General features: G+C 34.7%; 2 protein-coding genes across 2 annotated transcripts; one reads left to right on the top strand and one right to left on the bottom strand.

The window, feature by feature from the left end:
• Nucleotides 1–842: 842 nt before the first annotated feature.
• On the bottom strand, nucleotides 843–9,519 carry LOC134271213 (S-adenosylmethionine-dependent nucleotide dehydratase RSAD2-like). The gene is made up of 7 exons (XM_062753456.1): nucleotides 9,191–9,519; nucleotides 5,223–5,384; nucleotides 4,888–5,030; nucleotides 4,696–4,788; nucleotides 1,537–1,686; nucleotides 1,327–1,359; nucleotides 843–1,234 (listed from the first exon to the last, which is right to left on the bottom strand). The coding sequence occupies exons 1-7, from the start codon at nucleotides 9,483–9,485 to the stop codon at nucleotides 1,070–1,072; spliced, it is 1,041 nt and encodes a 346-aa protein (XP_062609440.1). The 5' UTR covers nucleotides 9,486–9,519; the 3' UTR covers nucleotides 843–1,069.
• A 618-nt stretch (nucleotides 9,520–10,137) lies between these two features.
• On the top strand, nucleotides 10,138–18,640 carry LOC134271212 (glutaryl-CoA dehydrogenase, mitochondrial-like). Its single transcript, XM_062753455.1, has 11 exons — nucleotides 10,138–10,293; nucleotides 11,127–11,165; nucleotides 13,982–14,116; nucleotides 14,479–14,602; nucleotides 14,951–15,060; nucleotides 15,239–15,368; nucleotides 15,706–15,928; nucleotides 16,321–16,424; nucleotides 16,680–16,805; nucleotides 17,885–18,045; nucleotides 18,512–18,640. Exons 1-11 carry the CDS (start codon nucleotides 10,203–10,205, stop codon nucleotides 18,580–18,582), a joined length of 1,314 nt encoding a protein of 437 aa, XP_062609439.1. The 5' UTR covers nucleotides 10,138–10,202; the 3' UTR covers nucleotides 18,583–18,640.
• The last annotated feature ends 3,970 nt before the right edge of the window (nucleotides 18,641–22,610 follow it).

Raw genomic sequence — 22,610 nt, 5'->3', positions numbered from 1 at the left:
TTTTTAATTTTTGCAATTTTGAAAAAAAGTCATTACTTTCTTGAGCAAAGGGGTATTCAGTTATTGCTGCAATTAAGAAGACACATCTATCCCCTCAGGTAAAACAAAATAAAAATGAACAAGTACAAATGCAACCGTAATAAATAATAGTGAAAAAACAAAATATTAAAAAAAAAACAAACGTGTGTATATGAATATTTGTGAAGAATACAGCAAGATCACATAAATTCCCTGTGAAAATGTAAAAACCAAAGAAAACTTTTTTACATCATAATATCAGTCGTAAGCGTATTAAAGATTTGTCATTTGAACATGATTGGTATTTTTCTCTTGTTCTTTTTCTGACTTTTACCAAAATAAATATGTGAAATTGTTGTATGTCAATGACCATTCCTCTACATTAAAAAAGTAAAGATGACGAACATTGATTTCAAAATTACAAAAATGTATAAACAATACAATTCTGTGAAGGGGGCATAAAACACAAACTCCTGGAAATACTTTTTAACCCTTCTTAAAAACTGTCATCAGAATAAAAATATTTATCAAATTGCATATGCAACAATATACACTGTAATAGTGTTGTGTTTTCACTGACTACTAAAAGGCATTGCACAATATAATTATACTAATATTTTTAAAGTTTATACTGGCTTTTACTGTGTGAAAAAAGATGGGTAATGGAGAAACTGACAAGATCCAAAATAAAACCCATATTGTTCATAGAAGATTAACGTGTGTAAAAGTGGTTATCCTAAAGAAGAAATGTACATTCAGAGACCAAAAATGGTAACTGTCGTCATATTAGCATGCATCAACAAGTAGATAAGACATCCCATCATGTCATATTCAGGTCATAAATATGAACTTATACATGTTTATAACTTATTATATGCGTTGCACAATTACAAATTGTTATAAAATCTAAATCTCAAAAAAAAAAAAAATTGCAAATAGCATCTTTGTTAAAATTGTCATTCGTTGTTAATCGAGTAAAAATCATTTCTGACGTAAAAATGATAGATGGTATACATGTACGGTATTTAAATCCAGTTTAGTTTTACAGAGTTTACCATTCAAGATTCATGTCCGCCTTACTCCATTTGTATCTGCCGCCTCTTTTGAGAAACATTCTTTCGTCAAAACCGCTGAACTTAAGAGCGTTTCTTACTCCAACATCGAGAATAGAGCGAGAGGGATCTTTCCTACCTCGTGTGCAGTCCAAAAATCTCATCTAAAATAAACATGCTTGTGATACTATATAACGTACTTAGATTCACTTATAAATCGTTTTGTTAATTGAAATACGCCCATAAAATAACTCACGTATTCATCAAGGATGAGATAGCTATCTTTCATCTGCAAAAATAAAGTTAAAGGTAATCACCATTATAAATGAGCATTATAAATGCTTTTCGCTTTAATCCATCAACTCATTTATCATAATTTGGCATGAATTCAAGTAAAAAAAATTCAAATACATGTAGTTTAATTAAGGAATAATGTACGTAATACATGTATATTAAGAGATAGTACCTGTTCGTTTGATTCTGGTACTAAAGAAGAGATATTTTTGTGTCGTTCACAAAAGGCTTGAAATTCTTGTGACGTCACGACCAGAGCTTGTGCGTTTCTAATAGCATTTTCACCGACATTTTCTCCACCGATCAACAGACACTGAAATACCTGAAAAAGGTGTACAAAATTTTCTTTTTATATAAATCTCAAACAGGCAGATATAATGTTAACGGCAAGAAACAGCCCAAGGACTGTGAGAAGGATCGATGATGCAGCTAACATTCGAGGAAAGGCTGAAGGCAGAAGTCAGTCTGCAAAAATGCAAAAAAGAAATCCGAGAACCGAAGGTATACACAAAGCTAGAAGTCGATTTGGTTGTGTGACAACCAAAACACAGCGCACAGAACCAACTTATAAGACACAGGAGGATCCTAGCTAAGACACAGCCCACAGAGCAAGGAACCTCTTAGTCTTAGTCTTCAAAAGACAGCGACTTGATGGAGGAACTTGGCCTTCGAGCTCACGAGCTAGCCAGGACATGCAGACATTAAGGAACGTTAAGGAATATAGGCTTCGATCAAGATGTCAGGACCTTCTCGGGTCAAAAAGTGAATGTAGGGAGGAAGATAAAGATATTTATCAATATAGTTTATAAAGAAGAACAAGAAGAGAGGGTGCATGTAGCGTTGAAATGACTCAACATTGTCTATCATTGCAATGTCGAAAATGTGAACGATACAGGCAAGAAAACAGAAGGCAACGGTGTCTACTCGATATCGTCCTATATTGAAATGTCGACGATGTGAACGATGCAAACAAGAAAACAGAAGGCAATATTGAAATGTTGTCGTCTTGATATCATCTAACATCGGATCTACAACTCATACGCATACCAGTTTCCTCTGTAGTGGTGGAATTGAAAGTAACAAAATGCCGCTTAGTAATGACGTTACGAGACTCAGCAGACGACAATATCCCAGACAAGAACAGTAAGAGAGTGATCATCAAAAACATAAGTGGACCAGGCAGAGAGTATGTCATACTTCTGACACATCATGGGAAACACAATTTAAGCACTGGGCGAGAGAGCGTGGGAATGTCACATTTCCAGCAGTGATAAAAAGTATCACTAGGTCTAGCGGAGAGATGCAATATGGTTTAGGCTAAAGTACGGCCACTAAGAATAGCAACAGAGAGCAAGATCAAAAGAACTTGGAAAACAGGAGGCCAGGGGCCTGGATAAAATGGGACTCAACGAAGCGGGAATTAACATGATCAGAACTGTGGAAAAAGGACCAGCTTAGAATCTTGTTCCAGCTGATGTCAGTGTGTGAAGTGTGTGACACACTCCTATCTCATGCAAACTTACAACAGTGGGGACTAAGCGAAGGCCCAAGCTACAAGATATGTATTAAGAAGGGGATCATGGTGCATATTCTATCATGATGCCAAGTAGCGTTGATTCAGGAGAGACACGAAGTCCTGCGAGAGCTTGCTGTTCTGGAGGTGATATGGATAAAGAAACGAGCATAAGATACGAAACAAAAACAGATGGTTTGTTAGACAGGGTGAAGCAATGGCTGGCACAAGAGCAACAAGGCAGACATCAGTGCTGATTAGAGGGCTTGACTGGGAGCTCAGAGTGGATCTACACAGGAAATCACTTTTCCTTTACATCATGGACATCAACCTTCGACCAAACGTAGTATTAGTGCAAAAGTAGTCTAAGACGTTGGTCGCAATATAACTGACTTTGCAATGAGAAGATTGATTGATTGATTGTATATTGTTTAACGTCCCTCTCGAGAATTTTTCACTCATATGGAGACGTCACCGTATGCCGGTGAAGGGCTTCAAATTTAGACCTATACTCGGCACTCAGGGCCATTGAGCAGTGAGGATGCTTTATCGTGCCAGCGCCAACCGTGACACGTGACCTACGTTTTTAAGGTCATATCCGAAAGACTCGTGACTTTCACTTTTGAACGAGAATCGAACCCGGGCCTCCCGATCACGAAACGAACGCTCTACCACTAGGCTACCATGAACGGTGCAATGAGAAGAAAATTGTGTGGAGACAGAACCTTAAATATGCAGCCCTCATGGCAGACTGCAAAAATAGAGGATGGGGCGTTTTGCTTTTTTCCAATAAAGGTCAATTGCAGAGTGTTCACAGTAGAAGGGGGTGCTCGCACGATTAAGAATACCATGAAGAGCACGCAAGACAGCAATAAGACGACTGGGAGAAGCAGTAGAGAGGTTATCCTGGATAAGGCACCACCGAGAAGATATTCTAGAATTCAGGATCCATCGAGTAGTATAGTGAATTGGTCAGTACTGATGGCCCACCAACTGAAGGATTGATTGATTGATTGATTGTATATTGTTTAACGTCCCTCTCGAGAATTTTTCACTCATATGGAGACGTCACCTTGTGCAGGTGAAGGGCTTCAAATTTTGACCTTTACTCGGCACTCAGGACCATTGAGCAGTGAGGGATCTTTATCGTGCCAACGAAGGACTCGCAACTTTCACTTCAAAGTGCCGAGCGCATGGCGAAGGAACAGTTGCTACCCATTTTATCGACTGGGTCAGTCGCGGCCGAGATATGAACTCACGATCTCCCGATCACGGAGTGAGCACTCTACCGACTGAGCTACCGTGAACGGTCCAACTGAAGGATGTAATGGTTAGGGTAGAAACATTCGGTGAATTTAATGTTGGGGACCATCTAATCGAATCTAATCGAACCGACAGACGAGCACTAGGGACAGAATCGACAGATAGCTTCATGTATAGGCATGCTTAAAAGTATGAAGTCACTAATTTTCAGGGGGTGGGTAATTTTTGTTGTTTTCGAGGTATGTAGAGACCCACAATATTATGACCATCACGAAGTGTAGAGTTTCATAATATGCATTACTGCTAAAAAAAATTCCAACCACGAAATCAAATCCCCACAACCAATATTTTTTCCTCCAACCTTGAAAATTTGACCCGAAGAAAATAATTATGTGATTTTACAGTAGTAGAAATCTATCTTCTGTAAGTACATACTATTGTAAATGTACTATATTAGCATTCATCTATTTTTCAAATTCTTTGTCATACATTACAATTTCTAAAGGCATGGAGAGCATGTTTTACAAGAGATTCAATAATCGTTAGAGAACTTACCTTCCAGCGACAGGGTGAAAGTTCAGCAATATATGCATTCATGTCTTCATCTTTGTTGTGAACATTGACCACGGTATTAATCTTGAAGGCAACCTTTGAAAAGTGTCATAAGGCATATAATATTGATTTAAAAATTTCATCATGAAATCATCATAAATGCTATTCGAATAAATGTTCTTTTTCAAGTCGCACCTTGTATTTTATGCACCAGTCTCGCACTCGATACAAACTTTCCAGATGGTCTTTTTTGCTCGAGTTCTGGCACCGACCAATGTTCCTGTTTGTTTCCGGGTCAAAACTATCGCACGAAATAGCTAAAATATCCAGGTATTCCCCTGAAACAGAGAAATCTGACATGTATCAATTCACTTATTTAAACGTTTTTTTTTTTTAATTTTGTGTTGTTTTCAAATTATACAATGTTTTGTAAAATATTAGGAAAATACGTAATACGAACTTGTTTCCGATCATTTTAATTTACTAAATAAAAAACGACAACTTTACATAAAAGGCTGTACTCAACTCACCATATTTTTCAAACCATTTCTCTGTTATCAGACTCCCATTGCTTACAATGGAAACACTTGGTAACTTTAGTTCCTCCTTACAGAATCTCACCAGCTCTCCCAGGTATGAGCCACGCTTTACAATGAAGGGTTCCCCACCGGCAAAATTCACTTTTTCCATACCTATAATTTTAAAACGTATATCTAATTTTGATCTTGATATAAGTGTTTTGCCATAATTGAGAGTGAGACAGAAATTTTTTAATCTTGTTGATTATAATTGATAATTAAAAAAAACCGCTGTGTCAGAAAAGCTGAAACTTACGTGGTAGCTTTCTTGGTTAGTGTAGATTCTAAATGCTTAAAATCGTGACCCCTGGGGGTCACAATAGGGAATCCAAGTATATATTGAAATATAGACATGTAGGAAAAAACTTTAAAAGCCTTCTTCTCAAGAACCACTGGGCCAGAAAAGCTGAAACTTACGTGGAAGCATCCTTGGTTAGTGTAAATTCTAAATTATTGAAAATCACCCCCTGAACCCCCTACCAGGGCAGCCCCAGATCCCTCGCCGCACTCAGGATAATTTGTGCCTCTACTTCATCAAAGTTCTAGCTACGCCCCTGTACCCAGAGAAACAATAATTACAGACCCTAAAACGTGCAACTACACCACTTGCACGGTACAGTTCGTTTCCTTTTGTGAACGGTACGGTTTGCTTTGTGAACGGCACGATTCGTTTTGTGCATGGTTCGTTTCGTTTTGTGAACTCTACTCTTTGGTGAAAAGTATGCAAATTATTTGGGTGGAGCCTTTACGCAGTAGCATTTATAATTGGCTACTTGATAAAGTCTTTTCTTTCTTTCTGTCTTAATTCATTTATAATAATCTCCTTTTTTAATAAATGAAGAAACGGTTCTCGTAAGGATTTTATACAATTTTTTTACTTTTAACCCCTTTTCTTATTGACCTTTACATGTAACCCTTTTTCTAACTGACCTTCACATGTGACCCCTTTTCTTATTGACCTTAAGTTTTTTTTTTAATGTATGAATTATAGTTTCTTTCTTTTTTTCATCAATACTCTTATTCTTATCACACTTATGCTCCAAATTCACCAGTTCAACCGAACATAAACATGATAAATATTTTATAAAATAAAACTCAAAACACTTTATATAGGACTCGCATGCGCGAGTGCAACAGACTTTTATAAAGAAGACTTTTGAAGATTTTTCCTTTATAAAGCTATTTAAACCTTTTACCGTCCATTGTGACCCCACCCTACCCCTGGGGTCGTGATTTGAACAAACTAGAATCTACGTATACACCACCTGAGGATGCTTCAATATAAATATGATTAATCATGGCCTCGCTGTTTTTTCCAATATAATCCTATGTAAAACTTTTAGAACCATTTCCAGGTAAGTTTGGACTTTCAGTAAGGCGTGACATTCTCGGCGCTACGTATTTAGCGTCTGTCAAATGGCGAATAGATTCTCATTGGTTAAGAAATTAATGATATCAGGTACTTGAAATTGTTGTTGACAACGATGAGTCGACTTAGCCTCTTTGCTGGACGATACAATATTATTGGTTATTCGATACACTAACTGGCATTAGACCGAATTTCTATCCCATGTATATTTCAACAGTGAATGAAGGCTATGTAAATTTCAGAAGCTAATTATATAACGTCGAGAATGGAATTGGTTCTACCGTCCATTCAGCCATTGTTGTCCCACCCTACCCCCGGGGGTCATGATTTGAACAAATTTGAATCTACACTACCTGACAATGATTCAACATGAGTTTCAACTTTCCTGGCCTCTTGGTTCTTGAGAAGAAGATTTTTCAATGAAGCCATTAATTTTTTGCTATTTGGTAATTATCTCCCCTTGGAGGAGGGCTTGGCAATTCATTTGAACAAACTTGACATCCAAGGATACTTTGTGGCAAGTTTGGTTGAAATTGGCCCAGTGTTTCTTGTGAAGAAGATGAAAATGTGAAAAGTTTAGGACAACAACAACGACGGCAGACAACGGACAAACGAACAAAAAAGCTTCTTGAGCCTTCGGCTCAGGTGAGCTAAAAAACGGTACAGTTCGTTTTGTGAACGGTACTTTTCGTTTTGTGCACATTACGGTTCGTTTTTTAGGTCGCCTGAGTCACTCAGGTGACCTATTGCGATCCGTTTTCTTCCGTGTGTTAACATTTGAACATTTTCCGCTTCTTCTCTTAAACCACTAAACCAATTTCAGCCAAATTTGGTATACAGCATCTATGGGTGAAGGGAAACAAAAATTGTCAATTTTATGGTCCCCGCCCCTCTGGGGCCTGAGGGGTGGGGCCAAAACGACTGAAATTAATGAAATCTTTTAAAATCTTCTTCTTTACTCCTGGACATCAAGCAGTCGAACTGTTGGCATGATTTTAATAAGCATTGAGCCTTCTATCTAAATTGTGAAATTCATGGCCCCAGGGTCAGGGGTTATATAGGTTATATAGTGAAAATGCATGATTTGTTTGAAAATATTCTTCTCTGCCCCTGAGTATTAAGTAAACCAACTAAGTACATAGTTATGATGAGCAAGAGTGCCTCTTCCAAAATTGTGAATTTTTTGGCCCCAGGGTCAGGGGTTATGGTGTTAGGGTGGGGCTCTATTGATTATATAATGAAAATGCATTAATTCTCTGAAAAACTAACCAAGCACATATTTATGATGAGCAAGAGTGCCTCTTCCAAAATTGTGAATTTTATGACCCCAGGGTCAGGGGATCTGGTGTTAGGGCGGGGCTCTATTGGTTATATACTGAAAATGCATTTATTCTTTGAAAATCTTCTCTGCTTCTGGGTATTAAATAAATTAACTAAGTATATAGTTATGATTAGCAAGAGTGCCTCTTCGAAAATTGTGAATTTTGTAACCCCAGGGTCAGGGGATCTGGTGTTAGGGCGGGGCCCTATTGGTTATATAGTGAAAATGCATTAATTCTTTGAAAATCTTCTTCTCTGCTCCTTGGTATCAAATAAACTATGTAAGTACATAGTTATGTTGAGCAAGAGAGCCTCTTCCAAAATTGTGAATTTTATGGCCCCAGGGTCAGGGGTTCTGGTGTTAGGGCGGGGCTCTATTGATCATATAGTGAAAATGCATGATTTCTTTCAAAATCTTCTTCTCTGCTCCTGGGTATTAAGTAAACTAACTAAGAACATACATGTAGTTATGATGAGCAAGAAAGCCTCTTCCAAAATTGTGAATTTTATGGCCACAGGGTCAGGGGATCTGGTGTTAGGGCGGGGCTCTATTGATTTTATAGTGAAAATACATTAATTCTTTGAAAATCTTTTCCTTTGCTCCTGGTTTTTATGCCAATGATAAGTATATATATTTATGATGAAGAAATGTGCATCTTGCAAAATGGTTATTTTTATGCCCCCCCCCCCTCCTCTGGATCCGAAGGGGGGGGGGGGGGGGGTTACACAGTCTGAAAATAAATCAATGCTTTGAAATCAGCTCTTTGGTATTAAACAACCATTTTATGATAGCAAAATTTTGAAATATGTGGCCCCAGGGTTAGTGGTTTCTTTGGGATGAGGTGCACAACTGGTTATAAAGTGGAAGTGCATTTTCTCTTTGTTGCTCTGATCTACCTCTGGGTATTAAGTAAATAGAGTAAGCATGCTAAGTCTATAATTAGGATAAGCAATGGTGCCTCTTTCAAAATTGTGAATTGTGAATTTAATGGCCTCTGGTTTAACAAAATTACCAAATTAAATTGTTTGAAAGTTGTTACACAATACTTAGGTGACCTATAAGGCCCGTGGGCCTCTTGTTGAAAGGTACGTTTTGTTTGGTTCATTTTTTGAACTGTGCGGTACGCTTGCACGGGACGGTTCGTTTCGTTTCTGAGGTGTAGTGGAACCTTTTAGGGTCTGTAAAACAATTATAAATATAAGGCATTGTCAATAAATGAAATATGTTTACCATTTTCTTTCAGCAATGTTAATCCCTTCTTCGCTTCCTCTGTTGGTAACACATACGAAGTTTTGGCTGTGTGAAAGCAAAATCCACATTTATAGTTACACTGTCGTGTTAGATGATAATTCACACTTGTTGGATTTAATTCTTTGCAGCCTCCTCTGTCCTGAGATGTGTCAAGTGAACTTGAACAACTTCCCCCCTTTCTAACTCCTCTTTTTCGTTTTATGACTAGGAGTAATAAGAGAAAAATTATAGTAAATGTAGAGATTGCGGTAAAAGAAAGAGATGTTTCTTCCATATTTATGTTTATATATGAACAATCTGAATCTAGGCTTTTTTTTCAAAAAATAAGTCGGGTTTACTATTTTTACTTTCGAAATAGATTCCTTGTAATCAGAGGCCTGAATCTATAAATATCTATGTTGTATTATACCAGAGACATATTATACGTCTCTGATTATACTGTGCTATATATATTTAGGTCATACAGTTAATTTGTACTGACTATATATATAACTGACTTTAGTTAATTTAAGGTATTTTGAAGTTAATTCAGCATGTAGTTGCGGGAGGGGGCGGGGTAGGGAAATTCTTATCTTGTGTTTATTACATTTCTCTTTATTTGTACACATTACTTATTTGAATCAAGAGCAAAATATACATAGTTAACTTCAAGGTTTATAGACCATCTTTATTGATTTTCTTCAGTACATGAATTTACTAGTTTCCTTCCAGCATCCCGAAAGAGACAAAATAAAGTCCAGTCTAGTGTATGCATGGTATGTAGAAAAGGAATCATCTACTACATTTCGCATCATTCAACGTATCTTGTTTATTTAATTGAAAAAAATTAACAAATCATAGCCCCTTCCTGGCCGATTCCATACACCAAGACTGCGACCTCGAGTTTTACAAAGTTTCTCTGATGTTGGCACAACATTTACATCGGGATCGATGTTCAACGGAGGTGTGTCACTCAAGGTCAAGGATACTCTTTCGAAACAAACAAATAATCATGTCGATGAAAACGACCTCCCCGTTGTTTAAGTTAATTTTCAACACAGGTGCTCGGTATACAGCTTGCAGGACTCAAGGAACTGTTGCACGTATCCTTTGTTTGATCATATCTGATTTATAAAGTTCATTTTCGTCATTGACTCATTTTCTACATAACTGTCAATATTTGTAAAATACGGGATTTCTCTAGATCTGCTAAAAACATTAAAGGAAAATAATTAAAATCATGATAGTTTTTAAGCTATTGTTTCTTTTCATCATTGTAATACAGTATACGCTTACTTAGAATCATGCATTGCATTGTGTAAAGACACAGAGAGAAAGTCATTCGATAACCTTTGCATTTGTTGCATAACACAGATTAAAAGACTGAAAAGTTTTATTATAACATTCTTTTTGGTCAGTTTTTGTGTATGTGTTAGGATTTTTATTAGTAATAAAATTAATATCTCAAAGCTCATTACCAACATAGATCAATTGTATTTAAATTATTCAACTAGACATCTGAAACATCAAAAACCACGGATATTTAAATTCAAAGTGATATAGAAGTTCCAATCACTTATATTTTGAGTATTTTATCCTCAGTATCTCAAATATCTGGATTTTCTGTTCCATCAAATTTGAGATGGAGGAGGTTTGACTGTGTATTGCAACAATAATGAAAATGGGATATATTTTATCTCTGGTGAGAGGATGTTATTAGACAGTAGACACAGTTCTTAAACTTTAACATTATGTTGCTATAATCTAATTAAGAGTTTTAAAAGAAATTTTGTTTGAAATGATAATTAGATCAGATCTAATAAAAAAAAATTCTTTCTTTCCTTTTAATTTTTGTTATCTTGATGTTATGCGTATCAATAAAGTTTCTGATTCAACTATTAAAAAAAATTCATCTGATTTCCTTGATGAAAAAAAGATGCACAAAAGAGCGAGAAATCTGCTGCAAAATCAACAGGTATGATAAGACTTTTTTATCTTCATGATCTTTAGCTCATCTAAACTGAAACTTAAGTGAATTTTTCTGATAGAAAGGATGAGGTGACTTGCGGCCCCTCGTATACTGACAAAAAATTAAATGTCAAAATTTTATTCAAATTTTTGTATGTAACTAATCACTGATATGTGTACTTTTATAGAATACTATTTTTAACAAAAATGGCAACGTGATTTGAAAGATATAAATCTTTTATTGGGGGTAGGGGTATTATGTTTACATTCAATTCCCATTGCATTTTAACCCCGCCCCCCTCTTTGAAGCCCTTAAAATATACGAGCGCAGATAGGTACAATTTTTTCCTTTGGCTGGTCACTGTATTTTATTGAAATCTACCTATATGTGAAAGGAGAAAATTGTACCTAACTGCGCTCACATGCTATTTTTTAAAAAATTGTAAAATCTACTTGGCCTTACCCATTATAAACAGATCGACGGAACAAGATTTTCTGACGCGGGAATGAATTCATATGTTAATCGAAGCACAGGCGATACTTTCTAACTGACCAATCAGCTAAATGAAATTCGTTACGAGTGAGTAACACAAAAATACTACCGTATGGAAACATGCTCGGAATTTTACTGCTTTCCGATATTTTTTAATGCATTTGAGTCACAGATTAGACACAGATCTACATTATGTACCATTTCCGAGACCATTGTAAAATTTATATACAGTTACAAACAATTGATAGAATATACATGATATACATTCAAGTTTTGTAGCGTGTTTGGTGAGCAATTCGCTAGGTCTACAGGTATTCCCGAGTATCGGTGAATACAAGTTTCATATGCATTTCTTGTCCTAAAAACCGTAAATGCAGAAAATCCATGCGTATTATTAAGTTTAAACAGCATTGGCTGACCATTATAAATGTTTGAAATGTAGAAAAGGACAACAGGTAAATTTACCTAAACCACGTGTCTGCGAAAAAATGTACACGTAGTAAACCAGCATGTTTTGTTGTTCTGTCATCGGATTGGACAATGACTAAGTGCGAAATAATAACACTAGCCATATAAGGTCTTCTCGGACAAGCATATCCCTGTATTGTACTAAGACCCGCCCATTCTCTTGCCATAATAGAGAATGTTCTCACAAACCTGGCCGAATTTAGCTGTGATAGGGTCTAAAAAATCATAGATAATGCAGTATTCCTTATAATAAAAAAGTGTCTGAACTATTGAAACTGTTCAAAAGGCGTCGTATTTATTCACTCATTTTTGAAAACTAACAACATCGTTGTAGATTAAATATAATTCGTCGTGGAAAAAGGGGCCCCAGATAGCAGTTATGTCACATCATCCTTTGTCCATTGTCTGATGTAGTTGTTTATATTGTAAATTTTTCAAGAGTTCATATTTCTCTCTATGCATTATATTAGGGCTGGGACAATACAACTTTTTCTATATCGATATGTATCACGATATTTGAGCCACGATACAATATGTATCACGATATGTTTAATTGATTATAAAATCTTTTTTTGCATTGAAATAAAAAAATTATTTCTTTTCAAATAAGAATAGTTTATTCAAAATAGTTGTTTATAAATATGTTGTAAAACAAAAATATTTTACTCAAGTGGTGTTCGTTATTATTTATTTCATATCTATATTTATATTTAGCTTCTTCATTTTATATATTAAACCCCAAATGTTAAATAAACAAAGAAAAATAGAAGTCAGATTTTTTTTGTGATATTTCGAAATTTCTTCATATGTATCGATATGAGTATCCTCCTCACAGATATATCGATATATAGTCCCAGCCCTACATTATATAATACAAAAAGATTTCATAAAATTTGCATTTCTAATGTCTTTGTCCAAGATAAAATTACAAATAGTTAATGTGCTTTATTTCTGCATCAATGTACTGTTCATCAATAGGCGTGGTTCTAAAAAAAAATCACGTGTGGGGTGGGACGTGAAGAGATAGAGACAGAAGCAGGGCTTGTAGCATGTGGATTATAGCGTCCAATCAAGAGCATGTAAATATAAGGAATAACTGTCAGATTTTTTTGATTTCATGACAATGATCAATCGATTGGCTTGCATGATAATTTTATGCATAATGCGGCGTTCATGAAAATTATCACACAAGCCACTCAATTGATCACATCATGAAATCAAAAAATTAGACAATCATTCCTTAAACCAATTCAAAATGCATATATAGTGATACATATCTTATTGTGGCTCAAATATGTCAAATATCAGGATACAAATCATACATATCAATACAGAAAAAGTACATTGTCCCACTCCTTAAGGGATCAAATGGACATGCTAGTGAGTTGATATGAAGTCTTCTCAATGTTATGTAGATTTAATGCATAACAAGACCATTTGGGAATTTTTCATATTGAGTAGAGAGATAAGAAAAAGTAAAACCTTTTTCTTAAGAACAGCTCTGCCAGTATGACTCAGGTGAGCATTGTGGCCCATTGGCAACTTCTTAATTGTCTGTAACAACAATTTAACTTTGAAAACTTTTAATATCCTGATTTATCGACACTTGCAAAGTTCAGAAAGAACTTTATGTCGATGATGATACATGATTACTTGGAAAATTGAATATAACTGAAGTAGAAAATGCAGAGAACTGTGCCCTAATAAGTATTATTCATGGTGAAATAGGGAGAAAAATTACTAATCTCGTATTTACTGGTTTAAATGTGTGCCTGTAATTTCTTTTTAGCGTTTAAGACTTGGGACTTATTATCATTCATAATTTTGAGTATTGTTTTATTCTTTGTTAATTATTTTTACAGCAAAATTCAACTGGCAAGATGCACTAAACCTAGAAAACCAGTTGACAGAAGAAGAGAAGATGGTTCGAGATTCCTTTCGAGCTTACTGTGACAACAAACTCATGTCTCGAGTACTCATGGCCAACCGACATGAAAGTGAGTCACCGTCATTAGATGTGTTGATTTATTTAATTGTTTTGTAATGTTTATAGAAATCTGCAACTTTTTAAAAAATATCATTTCTTTGGTAACACAGTGAATACGCTGAAATTAGCTACAACAAATCAAACCATGCCATTAATTATGATGTAAAGATTGAGAATTAAATACGATCCTAAGGTAGAAAAATTGTTATCTTTTAGTTACTTTAGAAAGAATGTGTATGTAAACTAACCCCTGAAATGTTTGTCTGCCAAAGTGACATTCAATTAGATAATATTTAGTGAAAACTATATAAAATCCCAAAAGTTACCATATGTTACACTTGTGAATTTTTCCTTTAAAATTTGTAATTGTAGAATTTGACCCAGAGATTGTTCCAGAAATGGGAGCCATTGGAGTCCTAGGCCCCACCATTAAAGGTTATGGTTGTGCTGGGGTTTCTTCCGTTGCATATGGTCTCATTGCTCGAGAAGTTGAGAGGTACACCCTAAATGCACTACATGTTTTTGATTTATGAAGAAATTGTATTTAGTACATGTAATGTAGGCAAGAGTCCGCTTATCAAATCTTTTGTACATGTAGAAGTGTGTACAATACACGTATGATCATGAAACAAATAAAATCTTATTTGATTAACTACTTATCTAAACCAACATTTTTCCCATTAATTTAATTATTCAAAATTACCTATTTCTGCTAAATGGCCCTTTATATATTCATATATTATCATGATTATAGTTCAGGTATGTTGCATGTGAAGAAGGTGAAATCCTGCCATGTGCAATGAGTTAAAGAGTTATGTCCCTTTATTTACAATCTTTTTACCAGAGTGGACAGTGGCTATAGGTCAGCTATGAGTGTCCAGTCCTCACTTGTCATGCATCCTATTTATGCTTATGGCACAGAAGAACAGAAGCAAAAGTATATACCAAAACTAGGTAATACTACTTTATTTAGATATATACATGTATATTAACATATGATTTAGGTGTGATAACATGGGTTAGCATAGCTTGTGTTACAAGTGAATTTTTTTTCAATGCTGAGTAAACATTTCATTTAAAGTAGGATTTAAACAGTATTAAGTTATAATTCAATGTTATTTTGATATTTTAGCTAAGGGAGAGCTGATTGGTTGCTTTGGACTAACAGAGCCCAATCACGGCAGTGATCCATCATCCATGGAGACAAAAGCCAGATACAACCCCTCAAGTAAAACCTTCACACTCAATGGGACAAAGTCATGGTATGTATACAGCCTACAAACTGCACAGCAACATGCTGTTGCCTTTTTCTTCACTTCAGTTACTAGACGCTGGGACTTCTGTCAGCCACACCAAGATTACAAAAAAAGTTGAAATTCAAACTTTAAATAATTAAACTAGATAAAATGGTTTCAAGTTGAAATTGATAGATTACACATTTTTTTTAACTTCCATGCAAATAACATACAAATTTAATTCTTATTAAATTTTAATATAATTTTCTTATTGATAAGGGCCAGATATTTCAACTACATGTAAGTGTATATACATGTATGAACAAAGTCATGTACTCAGATACTTATCAATTTCTATTTACAGGATTACAAATTCCCCCATTGCGGATGTATTCATTGTGTGGGCTAAGTGTGATAAAGACAATGACAAAATTCGAGGGTTTATCCTGGAGAAAGGTATGAAGGGACTGACAGCACCAAAGATCGAGGGTAAATTCTCCCTCAGGGCCAGCATCACAGGACAAATCGCAATGGATGATGTGGAGGTCCCAGAGGAAAATATGATGCCTAACATCATTGGTTTAGGGGTGCGTACTTGATGAAGCATTTATTTAAAAATGAATTCCATTTCAATATTCTTTTTTTTTAAGCTATAGTGCACATACTCCAGTATGCTACATGTAGAGCTTCACGATGAGATACTTTTGACTGGGCACCATATATATTAGAAGCATAGGGATGTTACCTCTTGTAGGAGTATAGTGCACAGGAATAGTGAATCCCAATATATATACGTTCACAAATAATTTTCCCTCTGTCTTATAAAAATATAAGCATATTTTTAAAAAAGGATATCACATGTAAAAAGTCTTTTTGATGTATTAAGAAAAAAATTCTATGCAGAATTATTTTTTTGACCTAGATTACATTATAGGACTGTAAATTCATCATACATGTACCTCTATACTTTCTTATCCAGGGTCCCTTTGGATGTCTTAACAATGCTAGATATGGAATTGCTTGGGGAACACTTGGTGCAGCTGAATTCTGTCTGGAAGCTGCTCGACAGTACACAATGGACAGGTAACTATTGATTATAAGGTACAGTTCTCTGTGATTTTGTCGTTTTGAGTCTCTGTAAAAAGGTTAAAATGTGTAACAACCAGGATCAAAATATTATTGGTGTGGGATGTTCCTCATGTCTGTCCTTCCCTGTTCCTTTGCTCAGATAAATTTTATGTCAAAAAATGATTGAATCCACCTACAATAAGAGTTACCGCCCTTTTCCTCTTCAAGTGTACCAGAAATGATGTAAACAGAAAAAATTTCTTTCTACAGATTTCAATTTGGAAAACCTCTTGCCAAAAATCAACTTCCACAGAAGAAGATGGCAGACATGCTCACAGAAATCTCAATCGGCCTTCAGGCCTGTTTACAGGTCGGGAGGTTAAAGGACGAGGGAAAGTAAGTATGTGTAGACATGTTTAGGTGTTAATAATTTTTTCACTTGTATTTTAGGCTTTTCCTTCTTTAGTTTGTTCTCTTGATGCCCATTTGGGCACTGGATTAAGAAATAAAGTCCGCGTTTTTGTGAATGTTGTAGAATAACCTCCGAAGTCGAGAAATGTCGTTTGAAAGATAAAAGCCGAGGCGTTAGCCGAGGCTTTTATATTTCAAACAACATTTCGAGACCGAGGAGGTTATTCTGCATCATTCACGACAACAAGGACTTTATTTCTATTCTACCAAGGGTGATAAATACGGCCGATTGTTTCCTCTATAGAGAAACGAATTAGGTCACCATGTCTCGATTACGCTGTTCTATTTAACACCATAGAGAAATTTTGTTGACTTACCTATATATGTAATGCAGACGATTTGAGCTTTCGTTGCATTAAAAATAGTCTTTTTAAACTACAAATTTGTTCGTAATATGTATTGATCAGTTAAAATGAATATACAAAAACAAAATCATGTTCTTGTTTTACTGCTAAAATCACATTGTTTAATGTGTAGGGAGGTCCGTGGAATAGCCCCGCTTAGCTATAAAAACCAACATTCATCAGCAACTTGATGCAATTTACAGTGTTTATACTGCAAAAGACGACACATCGATGCGGTCTAAACAAGTATTTCATTCTGCAGCCAAACATGCATTTGAATTGTTCACATTTGATACGTGTTTCTGATCTGATAATTTTTTGATGACGTTCGTGATTTATTGGAGAATAATGTCCGGCGGCTTCCTTTGAAGTTTTCAATAACCGTGGTAGAATTAGTAATATAACATACTTTACCCTATCTATAGATATTTAGCATTTTAAAAAATCCATTTGTATTTCTGACAAGGCAAATTCATTATACAGCTTATTTTCAATAAGACAGAAACTACTTTATTGCAAATCCATTTTGCTCATTCAAATTAAGAATAACTTCAAAGAAGTTTATTCATTATTCCTCTGTACATTCATAGTGACATACTAGTGATACTACCTGTATCAAAGGGAATTTAAAATAATTAATTTGATATCTGTGTTTAACAGAGCAACACCAGAAATGATTTCAATGATCAAGAGAAACTCGTGTGGCAAGGCCCTGGATATTGCTCGCGTAGCTCGAGATATGCTCGGAGGAAATGGAATCTCGGATGAGTACCACGTCATCAGGCATGTCATGAACCTGGAAGCTGTCAACACATATGAAGGTAAAACTCTTCTGTAATTTTTCAATGCTAGAAGTTAAGTACACATAGTTTAAGTTAATCAAATCAGTATTCAGTCTTCTAGTAGTTTTTATGGGTTTACTGAAATTGTGCAAATTTTAGAGGATATCAAACATTTCAATTTAACAAAATTGCTTGAATATACATTTTAGTATAATTGCAAAGTAAAGCCACCATATTTTGTTAAACCTTGAACGAATGTATATGATTACTAATTGATTAGTGGTAATATAAAAAAAAATGTAGATTTTCAAGTTAAAAATTGGGAATTTTCAGATCTCTTGAAATCTATTGTTTTTAAAGAATTTCAAGGTCGGATTAACACGTATATAAATTTACGCTTTGAAAATGTTTAAAGGAGAAAAAAAAGAAGAAAAATTATATGCTTTGGAATGGCATACTTTATTAATACAAGTCATGTATTTACATGAGTTACTTTCTATTCAAGGCACACACGACATCCATGCCTTGATTTTGGGTCGAGCGATCACCGGTCTTCAGGCTTTTACAGCGGACTAAGGATCAAGTGAATTTATTTAATTGGTGTCTGTGATAAAAAAACCCTGAGTCATTGAATTGGCAAGAAAATTGGAGCATTTATTTTCTCAAATTGTTGCATCAAAGATTTGATACATAAGTTTTGTTAATTAAAAAAGGTTTATATTATTATATTACTGCAGTAAAACTTGTTTAGTACGAACACGGATTTGCGAATTTACGGATATAGCGAAGTAATTTTTTTTATCTTGGATCCCCAGCTATGTAAATTTGATGAATTCTTTATACAGATATAACGAATTACGGATATAGCGAAGTAATTTCACAGGTACTGACAACTTCATTATAACCAAGGTTTACTGCATTGTAAATTAAAAAGGTTTATATTATTATACTACTACGTGTACAAATGTGTACAGGTAATAACAGTGTTTTGGTTTGTACAATGCAATGGGTTTTTAATATATAATGATTAATATCATGTAATAACATACATGTAATTTCCTTTGTTGTGAATTCACTGCATAATACTTTCCTAATGGACATTTTGCTTGAGGAATATATAAAGGTGCATGTACAATGTAAAGAATTTTTTTTATTGAAGAAGTCATGAAAATCATATGAAAGTGCAAAAAAAAATTTACAATGTAGTACAATAATGTTTTCCCTTTTAACAATTTTTTTTTTACTTGTATTTATTAATGATTTTGAAATGAATTTTGGTATTAAAGCAAGTGTAAAATCATGTAATGTAAAAATTGTTGCTTTAAAAATAGCCTATATTTATGAACAATCTCGTTCTTCTCAAACATTGTACTAAGCTCTATTTATATTAGACAGAATCATGAGTCAGATTTGTTTTTGATATTGTTTTGAAATAAACATCAGCATGTATGTGATGCAAATTTCTCTTCCTTGTCATCAACATGTGGAAATTTAACTTCCTCATTCCGAGATCAAGTTCAATCTTTTATTTTCACCATATCTTGGAATCAGGTTGATTTCCTGTTCTTTGCATTTCCTGGTTCAAGTTTTTTTTTTCAAAAACAAATGAAGTTTAGGTTTTTGATAATGACGAGATAAAATGACAACATGACCTGAGAGCAGACTGTTCTAATTTTTGTTCTTGTCCAGGTCAAGAATGCAGGATCAAAACACGATAATCTGAAACTGCCAGTGTTTTTATTCAATTAAGGAAAGGATTGCACGGGTCCGTGAAAAAATTCTGCCCAATGAATTTTTCTCATTTTTACATATAATGTTCCTAATGTCAATGATACCATTATATCAAAGTATCAAGCATGATCATCAGGCTTATAAGGAAGTTATGGTTGCCATGGTAACCACCATTTTTTAAACTTTTGATATTTATGAGGTGAATGTTTTATACTGCCTTTCACGCAACAAAATTGAAGCAAATTAAATATTTTCCTGCAGGTATTTAAAAATATACTTTATATTTATTGAGAATAAAAATTGTTCCGGAAACTATTGATAAATGTAGTTATGCCATTGTGTTTTGGGGAAGTATGAATTGTAAATTTGCAGTAATATTTTCACCTCAATAGCAGTTTTTAACGTCTAGACAAAAAATTACCCAATGATTTTTCCCAAAACTAATATATGCTGTACTAGTCATTATAAATGACTAATGGTTAAAATATGAAGTAAGGTAATCAGATTAATTTTGAAGCTACACGCATTTCAGTACCCCCCCCCCCCCTTTCCTAGAATATAAAAAGATTTCAACGATTTTCATTTGATGGTTTTTTGTTTGACCTTAAATATGCAGAATCTGTTTAAAGACAATAAAGACCATATGTATAGATAAGAAATACTTTTTTCTCTGAAATTCTGGCAGCTTATGCTCATTTTATATGAGAAGCACAATGATTTACTTATCACCGACAGTGGTTACGAAAAAAAGTTTTTTTCAAACTCAGTTTTTCATCTCCAAAACATTCATCTTGTAACTAACTAGATCAGTATAATATAAATAATATATTATAAACCAGTGCACAGTCCTCAAAAGCCTTATTCCCCATGGTTTGAACGCTCTTCGATGTTTCTTCTTAGTGACCTGGAATCGAGGAGTTGGGGGGGAGGGGGAGGGGGGGGGGGTCAGACATTTGAACACATTGAATGAAAAGAGGTTATTTTACATTTTACTTGTAGCTGCATTATATATATTTTTTAAATAAATGTATTCATCCATAAATTATCTTATTGGCCAAATTATTATAATTCTAAATATTCACATTTACAAATAGTTTTTCTTCCGATTCTTTTCAAGTATATAAGTACACTTCATTTTCTCCTGTACATGGATTAGCGCTATCTCCATTGTGACGTCACAATGACACAATTGACGTCAAAACTATAGATCTACTGTTTTGATTTTAAAAAAATAAATCATAAAGTCGCCGCTTTATGATATACGCTGGAGTGAAACATCTATGTTAATGTCCTTGTGATTTAAAAAAAAAACATTTTTCAAATGTATTCCCATAAGCATGATGAGTGCACATGTTTCTTTTATTTATTTATGTTCATATATTCCCCGGTATTCTTTCAGAATAAGTGTGTTGTGTTTTACGGCGCCGCTGGAGGGCCAAGTAAAAAAATATTTTTATTTGTTCGGACAAATAAGTTATTTGTTCGGACAAATTAGAAATTCGTTCGGACGAATTAGAAGTTCGTTCGGACAAATAAGTTATTTGTTCGGACAAATTAGAAATTCGTTCGGACAAATTAGAAATTTGTTCGGACGAATTAGAAATTCGTTCGGACAAATTAGAAATTCGTTCGGACGAATTAGTTATTTGTTCGGACGAATTAGAAATTCGTTCGGACGAATTAGTTATTTGTTCGGACGAATTAGATATTCGTTCGGACAAATTAGAAATTCGTTCGGACGAATTAGAAATTTGTTCGGACAAATAAGTTATTTGTTCGGACAAATTAGATGTTTGCACAAATTATCTTGTAAAGAGAGATATACAATTTGTCTTTTCAAAAGGATTCATCCCTTTTTAATACATAAATAGCTCTTTGGACCTTGACATACACACGTTGCAACTAGACATGTGCTATTAAAGTTGGGTATGTTGATTGTAAATATTCAGAAATAATGGTTCTATATATATTATAGATATGAAGTCTGCCATTCTGAAAGTATATTATCTGAGAGCCCACTAGTAAATTCAAAGGTTCTGTTACTTCTTATCAAACATCTTTTCACTCCCATCCCTGACACACTCATAAGATTTGTCATAAATAAACATCATCTGATTCTACCAGACCAACTTTTGCTGGTGGTGTTAAATTGGTAACACCGGGGTGCCAGTTGTCAGTCATCTTTGAAAAGATGAAATCCACTCCTTAGGGTTTTATTCATTCTGCAGGCAATTGGTACGGGAAAAAATTGGCATTGAAAAATTAAGCCCCCCCCCCCCCCCGCCCCGAAATAGGACCTTAAATTTTGGGCAACTTTTCCTGTGTCCCTTTTTTTTGCTTTTGACAACTTTTTCGGTAACCCCCCCCCCCCCCCCCCCCCCCCCCCCCCACTTTCAAAAACGCTGCTACGTGGCTGTATTGTATTATATTATATAAACTTCGGACTCAAAATATAATGCCTCTTATTCGATGGGTCTTAATTTTTTTAAGGTGGGGCTTACTAGCTAGGACATTTTTAGTTTTGCTTCTATACCGCTGTTCCCACATTTAAGTATTTTGTGATAAAGGAACAAAAAGAGGGAATCTCATAAGTCCATCTCCAATGGATTCTTTCTAAGATCGTTAAAAACTATTATTACAATTAAAACATGCAGGTATAATATTGACCAAATTAAACACACGCCCCTTTCCGGGAAAAGGATAAAAAATAGATTAATACATGTACGTTCCTAGAAAGTGCATTAATGCAAGTTAAGCTTCTCAATGATTAAGACAATCGATCGTTTTTAAATAGAGGAGGGGGGGGGGTTGTTACTTGAAAATATTTTGACATTCATTCATTCATGATTTATTTTTCCCATAAAAGGGGTTGG

This window comes from Saccostrea cucullata, unplaced genomic scaffold, assembly GCF_032062105.1.
Source record: "Saccostrea cucullata isolate Sc308-1 unplaced genomic scaffold, CSIRO_AGI_Scuc_v1 ctg986, whole genome shotgun sequence".
In the NCBI taxonomy this organism is placed as follows: Eukaryota; Metazoa; Mollusca; class Bivalvia; order Ostreida; family Ostreidae; genus Saccostrea; species Saccostrea cuccullata.
The sequence above is the reverse complement of the archived record's forward strand: the minus strand, read 5'-3'. Positions and strand labels throughout refer to the sequence as shown.